This window comes from Anabrus simplex, chromosome 7 (assembly GCF_040414725.1).
Source record: "Anabrus simplex isolate iqAnaSimp1 chromosome 7, ASM4041472v1, whole genome shotgun sequence".
In the NCBI taxonomy this organism is placed as follows: Eukaryota; Metazoa; Arthropoda; class Insecta; order Orthoptera; family Tettigoniidae; genus Anabrus; species Anabrus simplex.
Window position 1 is genome coordinate 279,481,009 of NC_090271.1, and position 23,022 is coordinate 279,504,030.

A 23,022-nucleotide genomic window follows, 5' to 3' on the forward strand; every position below is an offset into this window, starting at 1 on the left:
ATTTGAGAATGAAATTTTAGGCCTTCCCCTAAACTAACATTTCACTCAGTGTGAATAAAATTATTTATGGCCTAGATTGTAGCGACTTATTTCCCGACTTTGCATACCAAGTTTCATTAAATTCTCTCTAACCTAATGGGCAGCTATAGTCTTGAAACTTACGAGGTGTATCGTGGTTGAAACGTTCTATATTTTCGTTCTTTGATGTTTTGTCATTTCTGCATCAGGTACACCGCAGATTTGTTTAGAATCTTATATTAGGAGTAGAGTGTCCACATATTCCTTTCGTTTTTCCATTCTTACGCGGTGCTAGACTTGTGCATTTTGCTCACATGTGACCCACGGACACTCCAATGAGCCTGCCGAATTTCATGATCCTTTTTGGTCTTGTAAGTGTGTAAAACAGTAAAATTAATTATGGAAAATGTACAAAATGGACGTAAAATCTGAAAATGCAGCTCTGTCCAAGGCATAAGGGATCAAGATACGACTAAAAGTCACGGGACCAAAGTTTTAAATCTATTCATGATGTGTTCTAAATGTCTTGTCCATTTGGCGATACAACACTGTTTAACAAAAAAAAATCTTGAAACAATGGTTTGCACTGTCATGAAAATTGCCTCCACTCTTCGATAATTTTTGGAGGTGAAAAGTTAAACATTGGAACTTTTCTGAATTTCTCAATCAGTTGCAGGTCAAGCATGGTGTGAAAATGGGAAACCATGGAAAACCATCTTCAGGGCTGCCGACAGTGGGGTTCGAACCCACTATCTCCCGGCTGCAAGCTCACAGCCGTGATTTGGAAATTTATTGTGGCGGAACGGTTGGTCATATCGGCAAACAAATTGCGGGATATGACGGCCCCTTTCGCAGCCTACATTTTTGGTCCTAAGACATTTTATCGTATGTCGGCTGTTTATGGCATAGATACAGGTAAATGTTTTGATCTAGGTCAAATTTCATACATTTGTCACAAGTTGAGAAATTATTTCACCAACTTACCAGACAGCTACAGTCTTGAAACTTGGCAGGAGTATCGACCACGGGAACGATCCGTAATTTTGGTTCTTTGACTTCTAATTTAAATGCTTGCACACGGTAGCTGAGGCCGTACAATTATTTATTTTTACTGAAAATAATGAGTATCAGCTTATTTTTGGAATGTGAAAGAAGATAAAATAATGCAAACATTTTAAGTATATAACATAAAGTTACCAATTAATGAATATATTTATCAGAGCATTAAAATGTATGAATCCAGTATGGCGACACAACAGTACATGTTGGCTCATTATGGAAATAAATACCATGCATCTGTATATATCACAAGAAATATCACAACATTAAAAATCCTTCAAAATGATAGAATGAACCTTACTGTACCAGGTATCACTGTTATTCATCCTCATCACTGATCTATGTGTGGCATCACTTAATTTGCTACTGAAGTTTATTGATGTTAGTATCAGGATCATCTGGAGCCTTGTTACACTTGGAGCAGTTTTCTTCCATAGCAGATCATCCTCCACACCATTAAGGGTGTTACTACGGGAGCACTTCTTGAAAGCCTTGGCAATGTCCGCCCTTCGATGCCCTTGACAGCCACTGGATGAGTACCTACCGAGAAGCTTTTTTTGCTACTGGAAGGAGTAAGTCACCTGTTGTTATCCATGCTTTGTATTCCTTCCTCACTTCATCCTTGAATAGCTTGTTGATTGAAACATCTAAAAGCTGAAGAACATATATCACTCTCCTTTGAATGGTTACAAGTTTGTTCTTCTACCTTCTGATGATCTCATACACTTCATTGGTTAGATGGCCACAGAATGAGTCCAAGTAACATGGATGGCAATTTTAACAATGCACCAGGATGTTAACTCCAGATGGTCTTCAGCCAATCATTAGATCCTTTTTCTTCCAGCTCTATCATGCTCTGATAACCACATCTGTTAGGAAGTCTTTCTTTGAGACAGTTTTCCACTTCATTATGAGATATGGCAGCAACTTCTTACCATCTGCGGTTGCTGCTAGCATGACATTGATTCGCTGTTTCTCACCACCAGCAGTTTTTATACAAACTTGCTTCGTATATACTCCTGTTGTAGAGTTTCGTGGCAAATAAAACTAGGTCAAAGTTTCTGTATTCCCAATCTCCTCTAGTGGATTTTGTAACATAATCAGACACATAACGCTGGAAATCATTCAGAATTGTTTTGAAATCGGCAGGTAATTTCTGACAGATAGTGTGACTTCGAAATGCTAATGCCTGCCTTTTCATAAATCTTTTTATCCAACTCTGGCTGGCCTTGAAAATGATCCTTGGCATGTTTAAATTTCTCACAGGTTGCTTGGCGTATGTTGCAATTCCATTTTCTTGCCACAGCAAGACCACTTGTACATCTCTTTTAAAAATGTGACAATGTGTGCTTTGATACATTCAAGATGACCTCCTTTCCTTGGCCTTCTTGTGAGTGAACAAGGCATCACATTTAAGTCTTCATTGACAAACGTTTGTTTCTGCAGTACAAAATGTCATCATCATCATCATCATCATCATCATCATCATCATCATCATCATCATCATCATCATCCTAAACCATCTCCAGTTTCCCGGGTGTGGTATATGAGCCTCCTCCATCTTATCCTGTCCTTGTACCATTCTTCCTCCACCAACTTGTCCCAATCATGAACTCTCAGCATTACATCGCTCTTAACTAAATCTATCCATTTCCTTCGTGGCCTTCCCACGGGTCGTCTTCCTTCTACCTTTCTGTCAAATTCCTTCCTTGCAGTTCTGTTTACTGGCATCCTCTTCATGTGACCAAACCAATTCAGTCTTGATATCTGAATCTTATTTAGGAGAGAATTGTCTATTCCTACTTCTTCTCTAATTTTCTCATTCCTAATCTTGTCTTTCCTGGTTTTCTGGATCATAGTGCGTAGGAATTTCATTTCAGCTGCCTGAAGTTTGGAATTATCTCTATTGGTCAGTGTTGTGGTTTCGAGACTGTATGTAAGAATTGGTGTATAATAGGATTTGTACAATGTCATTTTTGTTTTCATGGGTATTTGCTCATCCCACAGCAGGTGTCTTACCTGGTGGTAGAATTGTGTTGCCTTATTGATTCGATTGTTCACCTCATGTTTTGCTAGGTTGTCATTTGATATAACGCTACCCAAGTATTTGAAAACTGGAACGCTGTCCAGTTGAGCTTCATTTAACATGACTATTGGTTCTGCTCCTTCCCCATACACTTTCATCACCACAGTCTTGGTCTTGCTGATGTTTAAACCATATTTCTTAAACTCCTCATTCCAGCTTTGTATTCTCTCTCCCAATTCATCTTCTGAGTCACTCCAGATCGCAACATCATCTGCAAATGTGAAGGCTTTGATATCTCCATGTTCTTTCCTTTTAATAGATTTCATTACTACATCCATTACAATAATAAATAGAAGTGGTGACAATGAGCTGCCCTGCTGCACTCCTCTCTTTGTTTCAAACCAGTCCGACAAACCACATCCTACTTGAATACAGCTTCTGTTCCCACTATACAACATTTTCACTTTGTCTATGAGGCTATCTCGCACTTGAAGTTCTTTCATGCATTGCCAAATTCTTTCCCTTGGTACACTATCGTATGCTTTCTCAATGTCCAAAAATATTAGGAATAAAGGCTTGTTCTTCTCCCAGTATTTTTCCATTAGCATCCTAATTGCAAATATAAGGTCTGTAGTTGACCTTCCTGGTCTGAAACCATACTGCTCTTCTTCCAAAATTGGTTCAACAATATCTCTGATTCTGGTCTCTATTATTTTTTCCAATATTTTCAGGACATGAGACAGTAGTGTGATACCACGGTAATTAGTACATTTTCGTCGGCTTCCTTTCTTGAACAGAGGTACAATGATGCCCATCTTCCAGTCCTCAGGAACAGTATTTTCCTCCCATATCTTGTTGAGCAGTCTATAGAGCCATTGGATTCCTGGAACTCCCGCTGCTTTCAGCATATCTGCACTTAGTTCATCTATGCCCACTGCCTTTCCTTTCTTCATGCTCTTGAGCGCATTTTCAACCTCAAGCCATGTAATTGGTGGTTCAGTTGTGGTTCCTCGACTTGGCTCTCCTCTATCCGTTGTTATGTTTTCTGTATCTCCATTCAGCAGCTTTTCGAAATAGATCTTGAGTTCTTGTTTAATTTCTCCCTCTTCTTGTGCCAGAGTTCCATCATCACGTTCTATTGCTTTTATGGTCTCTTGATCCCTTCGCTTGTTTTTCACTACTCTGTATAGCAATTTCATATTTCCTCTACTGTCCTCTTCCAGTTTGTCTGCAAACTCATTCCATTTCTTCTCTTTTTCTTCCCTTACAATGTTCTTTACAGCAAGTTTCTTGTTCCTGTATACTCCTTGAAGTCTTTGTATTTCTTGTTCATTTCGTTCTTGTCCCTGTTTTTGTTTTTCCTTGTCCAGTGCCTTCTTTATTTGGTTTCTTTCTTTCACCGCTGTTTTCACTCTATCATTCCACCATGGTGTCTCCTTTTTTCTTTTGATAGAACTTGTAACTCCACATAGGTTTTTGGCTTCTCCCACAAAGGTGTCTTTGAAGGCCTTCCATTCTTCATTAACGCTGGTTACTTCACACTTCGGCAAACTCTGTTGAATCTTTAGTTTATATTCTTCCTTTATTTGGACTTCTTGCAACTTCCAAGTTTTACTCCTTGGTTTTTTCGTAATAAGTTTCTGCGTTTCATTTGTCTTATGTTTGAAGTCTACTACCAACAATCTGTGGTCACTGTCCATGCTTTCACGAGGGATGACCTTTACATTTGTGATGTACCTGCCACCATGTATGACTACATATTTTTTGGCATGTAAGATAACTTTTCTTTTGAAAAATGAACTTAATTTTGTCAGTACCATTATTCTGTCCATGACAAGTTACCATAATCTACAAACTTGCTCACTTCTAGCTTCTTAAAAAATTCTCTTTTCTGTTATTGGCAAATAGCATGATAATTCTCTTTTTTATGTTCTGAGACATTATTTTCAACAGTGCATGGTTGATAGAGAGATGGATTAGAAACATGATAAGAAATGGATCATAAAACTTGTTAGGGTATACTAAAATGTTCTCAGAATCTGCTCGTAACCTTTTTCACATTCTACAGTTTGATTTTAGGGTGTGCCTTATATGAAAAGAAAAAAAAAAAAGTTTTTTTCACTTACTACATCTTTGATTATGGGGTGCACCTTGTATTCAGAATTATACTGTAATTCCATGTATTCAAGGAATTTGTGTACATGCCAACCATTTTAACAACTGCTGTTGAAACATCCATTACATACAGATGAGTGCACGTGGCTCCCAGTAGTCTGGCTCGCTTGAAAGCAGTAGAATTGTATATATTTACAAAATAAACATGTCGTATTCAAACAATTGTATACTTATTGTTATAGCAATGAATTATATTTTCAGCAGTGATTAATTATAGTAATTTTCCTCTTTTTAAAAATAATTAATCAATGAGATTGAGTGGACCTTCTGCCTGTGGTTTCTTTCCCTTAATTTTGCCGATACCTTCATTCTTCGGAGGATCAGAACTTGGATCCTTTTTCTCTTCTGAGGATTGTTACCCAGTTTTACTACTTAGAACAAAAATTACCATTATCACCACCACCACCATCAGCTATCAAAAACAGCATAGACGTCACTGAAGAGGCATACCAGGGAAGTGAGGAGTGAGGTAGTTTCCTGTTAATTTCCTCACTGTATTAGAAGATGCCATTACATATTCTGCCAAGCCCAGTGAAATGTACACACCAGCTGAACCAATGAGTGGCACTTTCACTCCGTTCATAGCCAGGAATGGCATTACTAGCATTGCTCAAGCTATCACTTTCATATTGTTGTTGTTGATGAGGCTGATATGTATGAAAGTAAAAGAAATTTGTTCTGGCCCATACCAGAAGACAGTGCAATGGAAACATCGTATCTCACCAGAAGTTGATCTGGGCTAGCATTCAGCTTATTATGTCTAAATTCTAGTTAAAAAAGGCTTTTAAAAAAATCCTTTGAAAACACCATGCAAAGACAAAGTCTTAGTGGTTTCTGGTAAGTGACACTAGGTAATAGTATCCTTTCCAAGTAACCAGTCATTTGGAATAAATGGCTTAGACCAGTGCAGATGTGATTCTCAAAATAGATCAATTCAAAATGTTTGTGTACCAAGCTGTCATCAGTAGATTATGAAAACTGCACTATGCTAGCCGTCCAGATAGTTCTCGGTCAAGCTTCAGTCTGTGTTGAAATTGTGTTTGTAAAAGCTTTGGGTATCAAATTATTATAATTAAAGAACCACCTTTCCAATGCACAAAATCCTTATATTTAGGATGAAACCATTTAATCACAAATTGGACATGTTTCACTCAACTTTGTGAGCATCATCAGCAATAGTTAACATAAATCATTGGTGGGTCAGGGCCCTGATCCTGGTGTATATCACAAAAGAATGTCTAATATACATTGATAAAAATATATAAATTTAACACTTTAAAATAATCAATAAGATTATTTATGTCTATTAAAACAAAAAAAAATTTTCATTAAAATTGTTTAAAATGTAAACGGAATGGATGGCTTAGAAGTTAAAAATAGTACAGTATATGGTAATTAGATGTTCTTAAAAATCGTTGTCCAATATATCTACGCTCGATTGCATTAAACTGTTTGATAAATTCAGTTTTTCATATCAGGGTGAGTTCTTATTATAAACTATATTGCTGTTTTTAAAAAATAAAGATGATGAGAAACACTAAAATCGCACACGATGGTTGAAAACGAAGTTCACTGGTGATAAAATGTCGTCTAGACATCACCCTGATATGAAAAACTGAATTTATCAAACAGTTTAATGCAATAGAGCGTAGATATATTGGACAACGATTTTTAAGAACATCTAATTACCATATACTATTTTTAACTTCTAAGCCATCCATTCCGTTTACATTTTAAACAATTTTAATGAAAATTTTTTTTGTTTTAATAGACATAAATAATCTTATTGATTATTTTAAAGTGTTAAATTTATATATTTTTATCAATGTATATTAGACATTCTTTTGTGATATACACCAGGATCAGGGCCCTGACCCACCAATGATTTATGTTAACTATTGCTGATGATGCTCACAAAGTTGAGTGAAACATGTCCAATTTGTAATTAAATGGTTTCATCCTAAATATAAGGATTTTGTGTATTGGAAAGGTGGTTCTTTAATTATAATAATTTGATACTCTGAACTCCAATACGGTTGAAAAGAAAAATGAGATTTATAAATTGTAAAGCTTTGGGTGTCAAAAATTACATTAAAAAATAGAAACTCATAATTTTTACAATGTACAATAACATATTGAATCAAAAGTAATTTCGGAGTTGTCAGTTACGAGGCTCTAATAATATTTTTCAGATTCTGATATTTGTTTATACATTAGATCATTTTCATTACAAAGTGCATTAATATTGTGAATTTAATTTTGTGTTTTCACAGAACAAATTCTACGTCGAAGCTCTTCTGCAAACTTCTCTTCAAGTCGAACTAATGGATTTATTTCGTCAAAAAGTTGCTGACAGAAGAATGGACCGGATTATGGGTGAGATATAAGGTTTTAGAAAATTAGCATTCATTGACTGATGTTTAGAAGGTTGCTTGCATTTTCCCTCAATTACTTTGCTAGTCATTTTCAAACCTATATGTACATGAAGAACACTTACATTCTTAAGCATAGAAGAAACTTGTTTGAATCCATATTGTACCTGCTTTAAAAAGCATAAAATCGGGTGATTTGGCTGTGTGATTAGGGGTGCGCAGCTGTGAGCTTGCATCCGCGAGATTGTGGGTTCGAACCCCACTGTTGGCAGCCCTGAAGATGGATTTCCGTGGTTTCCCATTTTCACACCAGGCAGATGTTGGGGTTGTACCTTAATTAAGGCCATGGTCGCTTCCTTCACACTCCTAGGCCTTTCCTATCCCATTGTCGCCATAAGACCTATATGTGTCGGTGCAACGTAAAGCAAGTTGTTAAAAAAAAACATAAATTACTGATATAAATAACGAGATTTGTAACTTAAAAAGCCTAGAAGGCAATGGAATTGGGTGCCACCATACTCAATGAGTATAGAAATAACTACATTTAAAGATCGAGCATGAACTCTTCTTCTTCTTTCCAGGGCGTTGGATCATGAGCTGATATGGTACCAAATTTGCTTACCTGACACCTATTAACACCTGAAAGAAAATTGGGTAGTATGCCAGGTAAACCTCTACTACTAAAGAAAACAAACTTCAATTAAACCCTTTTTTCCATAAATCCACCAAGCATTTCTCCCGCTTTCCAATACATTACAACTTCTCCCAACACAAACAATTTTCCTTATCCCCTCCACAATCTTCTACAGACAACTTGTAACCCTTAAACACTATTTACAAATTAACCATCTCCTCTATAACACCTTCAAACAACATAACCATCACCTTTACAAATAATATTTACAAAAACTGCTTCCTTCACAAAATGTTGAAATCTACACTTCAGTCTACTCGCATACTGTCTTATGCAAGCCCTTCCTCATACAGATAAATATACTCCTATCTCTTTCTTCTTTATTCGTGTCAGAAGTATCAACTTTACTTACATATATTAAAAAAACAACATGATATCTACATTCCTACTATACAAATACACAGATCTATTATACAATCACAGATAAAGCAACAATTTGAGAGCTAGATGATTCCTGCCCAGTATTGGGCGACGTCAATAGCGTTGGGGGAAGCTGCAATCAAGTCTTTCATAGTGCACATTGAAGGACATAAAACACACTGACATAGATGTTGGATCGTCTGCTGCTCTTCGCAATCACAAAGTGATGAATCACTTGAGAAACCCCACTTCCGCAAATTTACTTTTGTTCTGCCAACTTCTGTAGGGAGTCTGTTAAGGGGATTTCCATACTGTCCACTTCTCCTAGTGTCCACATGGAAGACTTTCCTTCAGCTCTATTCAGTTGGAAAGGGGGTTGATTCTTTCTTTCCACATTTAGACCCTAGCATTCTCTGCTTTCCCCTCAAGGTTAACTGATGTGCGGAGAAAACTTTTTCTAGATTTCAGCTTCTGTGGGGCTGGGTGGTATCCATAGAGAGAATGTGCCTCTGAAGAAGATGACTGGAGCCTTTCTTTGTCAGCTGCTACCTCCATACGAATCTCACCGGAAGCAATACCAGCTAAAAGTTGGACCTTCTCAGTAGGTGTAGGTTTCAGACATCCAGTAATGATCCTGCAGCTTTCGTTTAGAGCGATGTCAACCTGCTTTGTATGAGCTGACCTCTACCAAACCAGGGAGGCATATTCTCCTGCAGAGTAGCATAGAGCTAGAGCTGATGTTCTGATTATTTGTGGTTCTGTTCCCCAACTTGTTTCTGATAATTTTCGTAGAATTTTGTTTCTAGCAGCTATCTTTTAAGTTTTGGCAATGTTTCTTATATTTTAATGTGCGATCCAGCATAACTCCCAGGTACTTTTGTGTAAAGCAGTGTTCCAGTAAGTTCCCTTTCCATAGTACTCTGAGTTTCTGAGAGGCTTGTGCATGCCGCAGATGGAACGCACAAATGTGAGTCTTAGCTGGATTTGGTTTGAGTTGGTTTTTCTCATAATAGGTACCTAGCTCTTCTAATGCTGCAATTAAAGAGATCTCTGCTTTATCAAAGGTATCAGTTTGAGTAGTAAGTGCAAGGTCTTTGGCATAGATAAAGCTTTTAGTATTTTCTGGTAATGGCTGGTCATTAGTGTAAATGTTGAAAAGAATAGGAGCCAGTACACTGCCTTGAGGTGGACCATTCCTATGATATCTCCATCTGCTTGGGCGTCCTTGGAATTCAACAAAAAAGCGATTATTTTCCAGGATAGTAGCTGTCATCTTGATTTACCTTGATGTCTGTAATGATTCTATAAAGTTTTTGTAATAATATCCTGTGATTTACTGTATCATAGGCGGCTGAGAGATCCACAAAAGCCACACCAGTCATTTTCTTCATTTCAAACCTGTCCTCAGTGTGCTGGGTTAGATGTAAAATATGTGCTGTGCAACTCTTTCCTGGACGGAAGCCACATTGCTGAGGGACTAGAACTGGGTCTACTACTCCCATTAAGCGATTGAGCAACATTCTTTCCATTATTTTGTATAGGTGGCAGAGTAAGGAGATTGGTGTGAAATTTTTGGGGTCCGAAGGTTCCTTTCCAGGTTTCAAAAATGCGACCACCCTGGATTTTCTCCATATTTTTTTGGAATTTTTAGGGAAGTAAAACAGTTGTTGAAGAAATTTAAAAGCCATGCTTGTGTGGTTGAACTGAAGTGTTTTATTTGTTCTATTCTGATATCATCTACTCCTGCTGCTTTTCCATTTTTGCTACATTGAATCGCTTTCTGTAATTCCGTTATTTCAAATGACCGGGATAGGTTACTGAACTTTATTACCTCATTTTTTTTGGATATTATGTTCCATTTTCCTTATTGGGTGATTTTTTTTCCCATTGATGACAAGTTGATTTGCGATTTGGTTTGTGTAACATTTGCACGGACTGGTCCCTCGGTTGGATCGTTGCTAAGTCAATTGAGAAGCTTCGAAGCCTTTCGGCTATCTCTTGACATATCTGTTACCTCCATAAGTTTGATCCAAGCTTCTTTCTTTGCCTCTGCAATTGAGGAAAGCAGTTTCCTTCCAGCTGAGATAGTGTCTTCACTTAGTGGATCTTCCTGAAACAGTGAAATATGTGTGTTCATAAAACTCTGGTGTTGGGTGGATATCTGATATTATTTTATCAAGAGTTGAGCTGAACTTCTGCCAGTCTGCTTTTTTGAAATTATATCTTCTTCGAAACAGAACCTTTATTGGTTGAATTGCTGAGACAAGTATTTGGAATGGGATTGCACATTGATTTCACACACTGCTGTGCCATGTGTTCACTCACAAATATCAGGTCTGGGTTGAAGCCTCGTCGCCATCTACTGCTGTTAAAGGATGAAGGTAGTTTGGGGTCATGAATAAGTTGTAATTGGAAATCATCAGCCCATTCTAACACAGCCTCTCCATTATTATCGTCATCTGTATATTCCCATGCACTGTTATGGCTGTTGAAGTCTCCAACCACAAATTTTGTCTTTTGCTTGTAGTAGTTATCTGTAATTTTGAAGGAGAAATCTACATTTTGTGGTTTGTAGACACCCGAAACAGTGCAGTTACTGAGTTCCACAGTTATTATGTCGATTTGATTTTCAATGGTGGCTGCAACAGACAAAATTTGGTTTGGCAAAATCAGCACTGCTATACTGTCTGTGGAGAATCTCGGCTACAAGTCTCATTCCCGCTATTTTTGGTTGCCGTAGTTGCTCATCCCTGTGAGTTTCCTGAAGGCATAATATATCACATTTGTACGTTTGACACAGCTGATATAACATTCCTTCTTTAGATGGAGATAAACCTTCAATATTTACAGATATAATGGTTAGTGTTGGTCTTGATAAAGACCGTTCTGAATATAGCGATGTCATACTGAATGGTAGATACTTCTGGAATGCTGACGTTCAGTTCAGTACTGGAGTTTTAATCCATGTACCTCTGCAGGGGCACCACGGGCAGGAATCAGCTTCACCCCCTTTACAGTTTTCATACAATAAGCTTAGACATACATACATACATACATACATACATACATACATACATTATCATTATAGACTGTTATGCCTTTCAGCGTTCAGTCTGCAAGCCTCTGAGAATTTACTAAACGTTGCCACAATCCTCGATTTCCAACTAGTGTTGTGGCCTCATTTAGTTCTATACCTCTTATCTTTAAATCGTTAGAAACAGAGTCTAACCATCGTCGTCTTGGTCTCCCTCTACTTCTCTTACCCTCCATAACAGAGTCCATTATTCTCCTAGGTAACCTATCCTCCTCCATTCGCCTCACATGACCCCACCACCGAAGCCGGTTTATGCGTACAGCTTCATCCATCGAGTTCATTCCTAAATTAGCCTTTATCTCCTCATTCCGAGTTCCCTCCTGCCATTGTTCCCACCTGTTTGTACCAGCAATCATTCTTGCTACTTTCAATTCTGTTACTTCTAACTTATGAATAAGATATCCTGAGTCCACCCAGCTTTCGCTCCCATAAAGCAAAGTTGGTCTGAAAACAGACCGATGTAAAGATAGTTTCGTCTGGGAGCTGACTTCCTTCTTACAGAATACTGCTGATCGCAACTGCGAGCTCACTGCATTAGCTTTACTACACCTTGATTCAATCTCACTTACTATATTACCGTCCTGGGAAAACACACAACCTAAATACTTGAAATTATCGACCTGTTCTAGCTTTGTATCACCAATCTGACATTCAATTCTATTGGATTTCTTACCTACTGACATCAATTTAGTCTTCGAGAGGCTAATTTTCATACCATACTCATTGCACCTATTTTCAAGTTCCAAGATGTTAGACTGCAGGCTTTCGGCACAGTCTGCCATTAAGACCAAGTCGTCAGCATAGGCCAGGCTGCTTACTACATTTCCACCTAACTGAATCCCTCCCTGCCATTTTATACCTTTCAGCATATGATCCATGTAAACTACAAACAGCAAAGGTGAAAGATTACAGCCTTGTCTAACTCCTGTAAGTACCCTGAACCAAGAACTCATTCTACCATCAATTCTCACTGAAGCCCAATTGTCAACATAAATGCCTTTGATTGATTTTAATAATCTACCTTTAATTCCATAGTCCTCCAGTATGGCGAACATCTTTTCCCTTGGTACCCTGTCATATGCTTTCTCTAGATCTACGAAACATAAACACAACTGCCTATTCCTCTCGTAGCATTTTTCAATTACCTGGCGCATACTGAAAATCTGATCCTGACAGCCTCTCTGTGGTCTGAAACCACACTGGTTTTCATCCAACTTCCTCTCAACGACTGAACGCACCCTCCCTTCCAAGATGCCTGTGAATACTTTGCCTGGTATACTAATCAATGAGATACCTCGATAGTTGTTGCAATCCTTCCTGTTCCCTTGCTTATAGATAGGTGCAATTACTGCTTTTGTCCAATCTGAAGGTACCTTACCAACACTCCATGCTAATTTGACTAGTCTATGAAGCCATTTCATCCCTGCCTTCCCACTATACTTCACCATTTCAGGTCTAATTTCATCTATTCCTGCTGCCTTATGACAATGGAGTTTATTTACTATCCTTTCCACTTCCTCAAGCATAATTTCACCAACATCATTTTCCTCCTCCCCATGAGCTTGACTGTTTGCAACACCACCATGATGATTCCCTTTTACATTGAGATGATGTTCAAAATATTCCCTCCACCTCTCCAGTGATTCCCTGGGATCTGTTATGAGTTCACCTGAATTACTCAAAACACTGTTCATTTCCTTTTTCGCTCCCTTCCTAAGATTCTTTATTACTGTCCAGAAAGGTTTCCCTGCTGCTTGACCTAGCCTTTCCAGGTTATTACCAAAATCTTCCCATGACTTCTTTTTGGATTCAACAACTATTTGTTTCGCTCTGTTTCTTTCATCCACGTACAAATCCCTGTCTGCCTCGGCCCTTGTTTGGAGCCATTTCTGATAAGCCTTCTTTTTACGTTTACAGGCTGCTCTCACTTCATCATTCCACCAAGATGTTCGCCTTTTCCCATCTTTACACACAGTTGTTCCTAGGCATTCCCTTGCTGTTTCTACTACAGCATTCCTGTATGCCACCCATTCACTTTCTATATCCTGAACCTGCTTACCGTCTACTGTTCGAAACTTCTCACTAATCATATCCATGTACTTCTGTCTAATTTCCTCGTCGTGGAGATTTTCTACCCTTATTCGTTTGCAGACAGATTTCACTTTCTCTACCCTAGGCCTAGAGATACTTAGTTCACTACAGATCAGATAATGGTCTGTATCATCGAAAAATCCCCGAAAAACTCGTACATTCCTAAAAGATTTCCTGAATTCAAAGTCTGTTAAGATATAGTCTATTATGGATCTGGTACCCCTAGCGTCCCATGTGAAGCGGTGAATAGCCTTATGCTTGAAGAATGTGTTCGTAACAGCTAAACCCATACTAGCACAGAAGTCCAGCAAACGCTTCCCATTCCCATTAGCTTCCATATCTTCCCCACATTTACCAATCACCCTTTCGTATCCTTCAGTTCTATTCCCAACTCTCGCATTGAAATCGCCCATTAGCACTATTCTATCCTTGCTGTTGACCCTGACCACGATGTCACTCAATGCTTCATAAAACTTGTCAACTTCATCCTCATCTGCACCCTCACATGGTGAATACACGGACACAATTCTTGTCCTAATTCCTCCCACTGACAAATCTACCCACATCATTCGCTCATTTACGTGCCTAACAGAAACTATGTTGCGTGCAATGGTATTCCTGATAAAGAGCCCTACCCCAGACTCTGCCCTTCCCTTTCTAACACCCGTCAAGTACACTTTATAATCTCCTATCTCTTCCTCCTTATCTCCCCTTACCCGAATATCACTTACTCCTAGCACATCCAGATGCATCCTCTTTGCTGACTCAGCAAGTTCTACCTTCTTTCTTCCATAAGCCCCATTAATATTGATAGCTCCCCATCGAATTCCATTTCGTTCGCCAAGTTGTTTCCAAGGAGTCCCTCGCCTGTCAAATGGGAGTGGGACTCCATTACTCCCATAGGTCTGAGGCTTGCTTAGTGTTCTGAGCTCGGTAAATTCATGAAGCAGGATGCTGCCCTACTTGCACATAGTCCAAGTGAGGATCTCTCCTCTAACGGGTTATGGACCACCGGTGAATTGTGTAGTCCTAGCCGCCTGAGCACAAGGAGGGCCACGACTCAGAATATGTCCGAGATGCCCACTCCCATTCCATAGCAACTGGTATCCCGACTCTCAGGACCACTTACTAGGCCACTCAGCCGTTGCCCATGGTTCACGAACTAGGACGTGACTACAGTAACCCACAAACATGAACCACAATAAGCTTAGAGCATCATGAAATCCGGATGTCTCTAGCTTCTGGCATACGAGCATAATTCAAAGTCACAATCACAGATTTTAACTGTTTGTCTCTCCTCAAGTGGCACAAAACAGTTGAAAACTCTGGATGATACTGGTACTGTAGAATTTGGCACATACCTGCACCTCCATAATAATGAGCCAGTGCTTCAAACACTTATGATATAACTTCGGCATTGACGAAGGCTGTATACCTTGCGATGAAATGTAGTTTATAAATGACGCACACATTGTAGTAAACAAAGCACATGAAGCAATAGTGGCCACAGGATCAGACATAACAAGACCAGATATGCATCGGGCAAGCCTTTATAAAAGGTCTCAGACGTGAATCCTATTGGTCAACACACAATGTATCTTGCGCTACCCAATTCTTTACACATACCGGGCGAGGTGGCCGTGCGGTTAGGAGCGCGCAGCTGTGAACTCGCATCCGGGAGATAGTGGGTTCGGACCCCACTGTCGGTAGCCCTGAAGATGGTTTTCCGTGGTTTCCCACTTTCATACCAGGCAAATGCTGGGACTGTACCTTAATTAAGGCCACGGCCGCTTCCTTCCGATTCCTGGGCTTTTCCTCTCCCATTGTCGCCATAAGACCTATCTGTGTTGGTGCGACGTAAAGCAGATAGAAAAAAAAACTATCCACTAACATAAATTTATACAAAGGGTGAAAATTAATATTCTGTCTTACTGTTCTCCTAACCTAAATAATTGCACAAACACATAATATCATAGTCTTATCTACTTAACTTAACCTAATCATTTCCAATAATGTTTTAATGGAGCTCTCGTAGTGACCAAGGGGATTATACCTTGGTACAGTTACAACATGTAAAATCAAGTAAAGAAAAATGGATAGTGTCCACATTCTTAAAATTATCTTAATGCTGCATATGACTATGTATGTCTGCTTTTGTTGATAATAGATTTAACCTATCAAACCTTTCAAGAGTATTTCAAGTTAAACCCAGGATGAATTTTATATGTATAATTATATCATACATAAAATGTTGAAACAAGTCAAATGAAACTGAAATACTGGATGGTGGAAGGTAGTTTTCCAACCCTATAGTAAAAAATTATGACTGTACATTCCAGGGAGCAAAATTCCTTGATGTTTGTAGTCAGTCAACTTGTGCTCTATCAGCAGGAGAACTGCTTCTCATATCTCACAGCTTCTCAGTTGGCCCACACTAGGTTGAGTGAGGGAACCCCATTCCAGCTCAGTCTGGGATTAAAATCCATAGATCAGCCAGAAATCGAATCCAGGGCTTTTATAAGGGACAGGCAATCCCCCGGTACTCCAGCCTGTCTAGTATTTGAAGGACAGTTTAATTGAAACTGTGTGCCCATTGATTGTGCAGTTTTTTAAATTATCTTCTTCCATGTGATTCCTCGAAAACATTATGTAGGTTTTCACATTTTTAAACAGTGGAAGAAAGCTCACTCAATACAGCATGTTATACAGATCTCTTATAACACATTTAGTATATACCCAATAAAATGAATTAATACTCAACAATGGATCATCCGGTAGAGTTCCAGTTACTCTTCTGTGTGTTAAAATAAGATAGAACATCAGAATTGAAATACTGGCAGTCTAAATGGCATCAGATGTGTAGAAGAGGCTATATGATTAATGATTCTGTCATGAGCACCTGCAGGAGAATTCTCCTAATTCACATCCTTTCGGTTCCAGTTTCATTGTTCCTGAGATAATTCTTTCTTGTATTCTGACCCAATTATGATGATCATCGTAATCTCTTCATCAGATACGTACGTGCAGTGACATTGTAAAGTCCCGTTATTGTTGTTTACTTTCAGCACATCTCAAGGATGCAACAGTAGGCTGGCCTCCACGTGGTACATCCTAGAAAACATGAAATTGTGACATTCAGGCAGCCTAACTATTAGTTGAATTTTAACTGATCTTCTAGCCATATGGACTCAAATAAGAGTACAAAGGGTCCTTCTCAGAATAGAACAGTAAGGTTTCAAGACCTGTGCGTGATAATGTTATTGATCTGATCACAATACAGAAAACACATGCAGCTGATGAGAAGCATTTGAGTAAAAGAAAAACGATACCAGTGTTTATGCTAATTGCTACAACTTACCATCATTGTCATACAATGCTTGTATGCCATGTAAGACATCCGATGCTTGTCAGTTACAGTGGATAATGGTATAGAAACAATAACTGTTGACATAGGAGGCATCAAAATTGTATACAAATCAACGTATATGTTTGGTCAGATCAGGTGCTTTCTATACAGTCATTTAGCAGTACACTAGAGTCCCGTTAATCCGAAAGTCTGGTTAATCCGAACCCCGTTAATCTGAAAGTCTGGTTAATCCGAACTGAAATATTCATTTAAAAAAAAAAAAAATCTCCTTATCGAAATGAAAGAACATATTTAGAATGAAGATTTACTAGCATTTTATTGGTCATATTTTACCAGAATAACTTAATGTAAACATAATTACACATCATAAACCATCAATTACTGGTTGTTTATCTTTACAAAGTCTGTTAGTTTCTTTTTCCGTAGTGACTGGAACCTACTCGAAGATGCAGTGTTAAACCAGCGTCTCATAAACATTACATCAGTGGGCGAAGCAGCAGTGTGTTGCTTGACGTAGCATACGACAAGTTCTAAGGCGGCCGCGGCATCTGAATGTGACACCAGTTGTTCATTGTGGTCTTCTTCATCATCACTCTGTTCCTCATCAACTCCAGATTCTTTCTCCACCATAGCTACAATTTCTTGGTCTGTTTGTAATTGATGACAGTCAGCTTCCATCCACTCGCTAATGTAATTTTATACAGTATTTTATTAATGTAACTGCTAAAGAATGGACATTTCAAATTACAGTATGTACTGTGCTGTATTGTAGAAGTTATTTTCCTCAGACGGTTGAGGCGCTAGCCTTCTGACCCCAACTTGGCAGGTTCGATCCTGGCTCAGTCCGGTAGTATTTGAAGGTGCTCAAATACGTCAGCCTCGTGTAAGTAGATTTACTGGCACGTAAAAGAACTCCTGCGGGAGAAAATCCTGGCACCTAGACGTCTCCGGAAACCGTAAAAGTAGTTAGCGGGACGTAAAAACAATAACATTATTATTAGAAAATATTCTCCAGTTAATCCGAAAATTTTGTAATCTGAACAGACTCCGGTCCCAATTAGTTTGGATTAACGAGACTTTACTGTATTTATTGGTGACTTTGACAGCTAGCACCTTAAGAGAAGATATGAGGATGCATGTGGAACAAAACTTGATAGATAATCTGAAATAAATAAACTGCTTTTGATTTTCATTTCTAAAGACTCGGGATATTTTAAATCAGCATGCTACAAACAAGAATATTATCCATATCTTCACTATCACAAAGGATGAGGAAAGTAATGCTTTCCCAGCCTCTTCATCTTCTTCCTGGCCTTTTTTCTAGTTTATTAGAGCTGGCTTCTGATGTGAATTTGACCCAGTTTTATGGCCTGATGCTTTTCCTGTTGCATTCCTTGTGTGGCTGGATGTTTTTACTATTGCATGTTTTTGTGATGGTTTGGTAGTGTGGTGTGTTGTATGGATATTTAGAGAAGTATATTAATACAAACACAAACCCCCTAGTCTTCGAGCCAGATGAATTAACCGTGTGCAGTTAAAATCCTTGGCCCAGTCAGGAATTGAACCCAGGATTCTCTGACCTGGGGACCAGTATATTGACCATTCAGTCAAATAGCCAGACAGTGCTGTCCCAGCTACAAGAAAAATAATGAGTGTTTTCCTCACAGTCAACACAGGTTAGTCATGATAACAAATAGAATTCAAATACCTCTGGCAAGAAGCACGCCTTGATAATGCTGGAATTTCAGTAATGCCAAGTTAAGATGGTTTTCATGTGACCTTGTCAAATGTATTAGATTTATTCCACTATGAGCATCACGCTACAATTACTTTATATTATATCAATGATATCTGTCAAAAATTGGCAAGCTGAGCCATGGTTTGATGCACAGTGCTGTACGAAAAGACAGGACGTGTTGCAGGCACTACATCAGGGAAGGCTAAGAGGGCTACAGCAAGACATACATCACTATTCTCTACAGAGAAAGAACTATAAATCTCTCTTAAAAGAGAAACACAAAGAACATTTAGATAACTAAATTTCAGAAATTAACCAACACAGCTGCAGCAGATCCATTTATAGCCCTGAGGCAAAGAAAACTTCCATCACCATCTACCACACAGCTGATGACTTGGCAGATATTCTAAATCCTGATAGAGGATTGACAGCCTTCACTACTTCACCACCACCCACAGTAAGAGCACACAGTCCAATTACTGAAAGCGAAATTGAAGAGACCATCTCTCATCTAAAAACACATAAAGCACCTGGACCTGATGGAATCTTCAATGAACACATCATTCCATCATACCCATTACTAGCAAACATATGCCCGTCCCTCCTGTCGCGAACTTACAAGTGAGGTATTACACGACAGTAGTTGCACGATCAGGGAAACAAAATTAAGTAAAACACTTACCAAGATTTTCCCAAGAGAAGATCGTGGCAAGGCATGGAAACCACTAGGCTTACAGAGGTCGAGTAGATTAGACAAGAAATAATACTTACTGACTAAAATAATAATTCATGTTCAAGTTACACATAACTTTAATGACTGAAAATTAATTAATTGTAATCAAAAGATCAAGTTCAAATTCAGTTATGCAAAATTAAAAGGAATTAAATAAATTAATTGTAAGTAAAAGATCAAGTTCAAATTCAGTTAGGCAAATTAAAAGGAATTAAATTAATCATAGAACTTTCAAGTTCATTAAAATTAAAATCAGCGAAAGAAAATGAAGAGGAAAAACAATCTGAGCTCACAAACCAGTTCCTTGGAGAAATCCTCAGTGAGGATAAATTAGAAAAAGAACCTTATGAAATGAAAGAAAGAACAGCGTAATTAATTGAACACTTAACCCAAAACCGGGTTTTCACACAATAGCATTTTCGAGAGTGAGAAATGTTTCTTAAGAACCACTTCAACTGTAGGACGGGAGCAGTAGCATGTGAAATCCGCAGATCATAAGTTCAACACAAGCCAACTTAGGAAAAGAGAAATTAGATCAAATATAAAAGCGACCAACAGTGACAATTAGTCGCCAAGTCAAATAAAATCCAGAATTAAATATTTGTAGTTCACAACCGCCAAGCATACGGAGAAATGGAGATGCATAACTGGATCACATCTCTTCCCAAGAGCAAAATTCAACAATCGCTCTTGCAGCGCACGTCAGCTGTCCTCATGTAACAAAGAACAGAGACAGCAAATGTCAAACTAATACGGGCAACGCCCACACACATGTAAATACTGCTGCCATGGCGACTGAGTCACATAACCAACCCCAACAAAATGGCTACCCACCCAGAAAGGATAAATACACAGCAGAATAGGTGATAAGAAACAATTTTCGACTCTTAATCACTTCCCTGATGGGGATTTTCAGATTATAAAGATTTAACACGTGCTATAACTTTACCAACAGTTACATAAAAGCCCCAACAAATGGGTAGTTAATTCACAATTTAAAACGACGAAGATTACGGTCAATTACCAGTAAAGGCTGAATTCAATATCTTGTACACTAAAATGAACTGGGTAGTAGAATATTACAGATTTAAGCAGTTCAATTAAACCAGACATATTTATGTAATCCACTTGATAACCTGGAATTATCCAATTTGCTCCTCACATCGTTAGATCTCCTGGGTAAATAAGAAATAGATGCTTACTCACAGATTATTTTAAAATTACTGGCAAAAAAGGAAATGGAATGGCGATAAGGTAATCGCCCCTCGGCCACATGATCACCCAGGATCAAATAAAATCCACATCTTTTCTTCTTTCTTCACTTAACACAAGTAAAAATCCACCAGCAATAGCAGAAGTAGCTCCATCCTGTATTACTCTCTCAAAAAACAACAACCGTCGCGCATTGTCGTTCGTGCATGGAGAAAAGGTTGAATTTTGGTTCTGTGGTTGCTGCTAGGTGGCAGTACAATCTCGACAGCATGCCTTCTGAATGCTAGCGCTACAGTGGCGGACCGCGCAATTATGAGCTCGCAGCATAAAATACTTCCAGTTCAATTTCGATGAGTCGAAATGATCATAATAATTAGTTTTGATCAAAAGGTAACTTGATAAGTGTCTTAAGTACACTACAATACATATCCGAAATCCGTAACACTCCTAAATATGTCTCGAACGGGAGACCTGACGATCAGCTGGAAAGAATCAACAATTAAACTACACTATAAAGACAACGGTGCAAGGGACGATACAAACTCATACAGAGGCATAGCTTTGGAAAACAACTAATTCAAACAACTAACCACTATTCTAACAAAAAGATTGGTCGGAATTGGGGATCAAGGTGGAAGAAAAGGAAAATTGGAGAAGCAAGTACATGTCGACTAATATGCCAGAGATCAATGATAGGGATGGATACAGGAAAAGGATTGAGAGTCACCAGTGGAGTAGACAAGAGAAGAGGATACTGAATATCTCGGAAGAAGAGCGGGAGAGAAGAAGAGAAAGGATGAAGAGGTTCTGGGAGGAGAAGAAGAAAATGCAATCAATGAAGGAGCTGTCCGTGGTCCTACAGAGGCCGTAACTCAAGAAGAAGAAAAACAACAACAACAACAACAACAAAAAGAGTCGCTCAAGTTGCCGACTCTCAGATTCCCAAACAACATTATGGCTTCAGGAAAGGGCACTCTTGCCTACAAGCCGCACAAAACATCGTAGATGACATCCTCAAAGCTCTTTGTATGCTGAAACAGTGCTATGTGATATGTATAGACTACACCAAAGCTTTTGACAGCATAGATAGAACAATGCTCTCTGAAAAACTAGGAAAGGAACAGACATGAATACTACAACCCTGATAAGAAATATATTGTGTTACAACATTATCAAGATAGATGACTTAGGGTCACATATTCAGAAGAAATCACCCAAACAAGAAGAAACTTAGTGGGTGACCCCCTTAGCCTGTTTCTCTTCAACATTGCCACATCTGACATTGCACAAATATGTTTACTAACAACATCACTGTATACCTGTGCTGACGAGATGGCCACCGGCTCAACAAACAAAAACCTACAAAGATCACTAAACTTCCTTAAAACTGGGCAGACTGGAATAAAATGGAAATAAATCAGAAGAAAACAGTCCAAATGGTGTTCACAAAAGGTGGGGAGAAGATCGAAGGAAGACATCATCTTAAGAGAAGAGAAGCCATTGAAAATTGCGAACTCCTAGCCCTGCAGCCAACAACAAAATAGTTTAGAATACGCATTATGGAGAGAACCATGGCAGCGACCAGGGAATGTTCGACATCAAGGACGTCAAAATCCTAAGTCTCCCTTCTGCCTTAAATCTCTTCAAAGCTAAAACCATTCCTACCTTATGTTACAGTATATAAATCATTTGGCAAAATCTCATTGCAAAGGACCTCAGGAATCTGGAGAAAACAAAGGCCCATTTCTTAAACTTGGCTCTAGGACTGTTCTAATAAACCCCATCAAGATTAGTTCATGAACTCTCAAAAGAAGCTTTCCTGATGGAGGACCTCCTCTTCACGACTAACTGGGCAAAAGTTGTAAAAGAAAGACAAGAGAAGAGGAAAACAATATGGCCAGAGATTTACACCACAAATGCAGTGCTAGAACGGTCATGGACAGGACCCAAATAAGACCTTTGTCATATGACAACAGGATTAGCAGTGCATAAAAACAAAACATTCCATCAACATCAATTGGACTGTGTTTGTGATCTCTCCAGCCTGTTGTGTGAGGTACCATATCGCCAATTATAAATTAAA

The 23,022-nt window shown here is 38.6% G+C and overlaps 1 protein-coding gene across 4 annotated transcripts in view; it reads left to right on the forward strand.

Moving 5' to 3' along the window:
• LOC136877108 (CDK2-associated and cullin domain-containing protein 1) overlaps positions 1 to 23,022 on the forward strand; it is a 136,438-nt gene that overhangs the window by 32,782 nt on the left and 80,634 nt on the right. For all 4 annotated transcript variants that reach the window (XM_067150925.2, XM_067150927.2, XM_067150924.2 and 1 more), the window contains exon 4: positions 7,552 to 7,654. In XM_067150925.2, the coding sequence (XP_067007026.1) occupies positions 7,552 to 7,654 (103 nt within the window). The remainder of the gene's footprint in view (positions 1 to 7,551; positions 7,655 to 23,022) is intronic.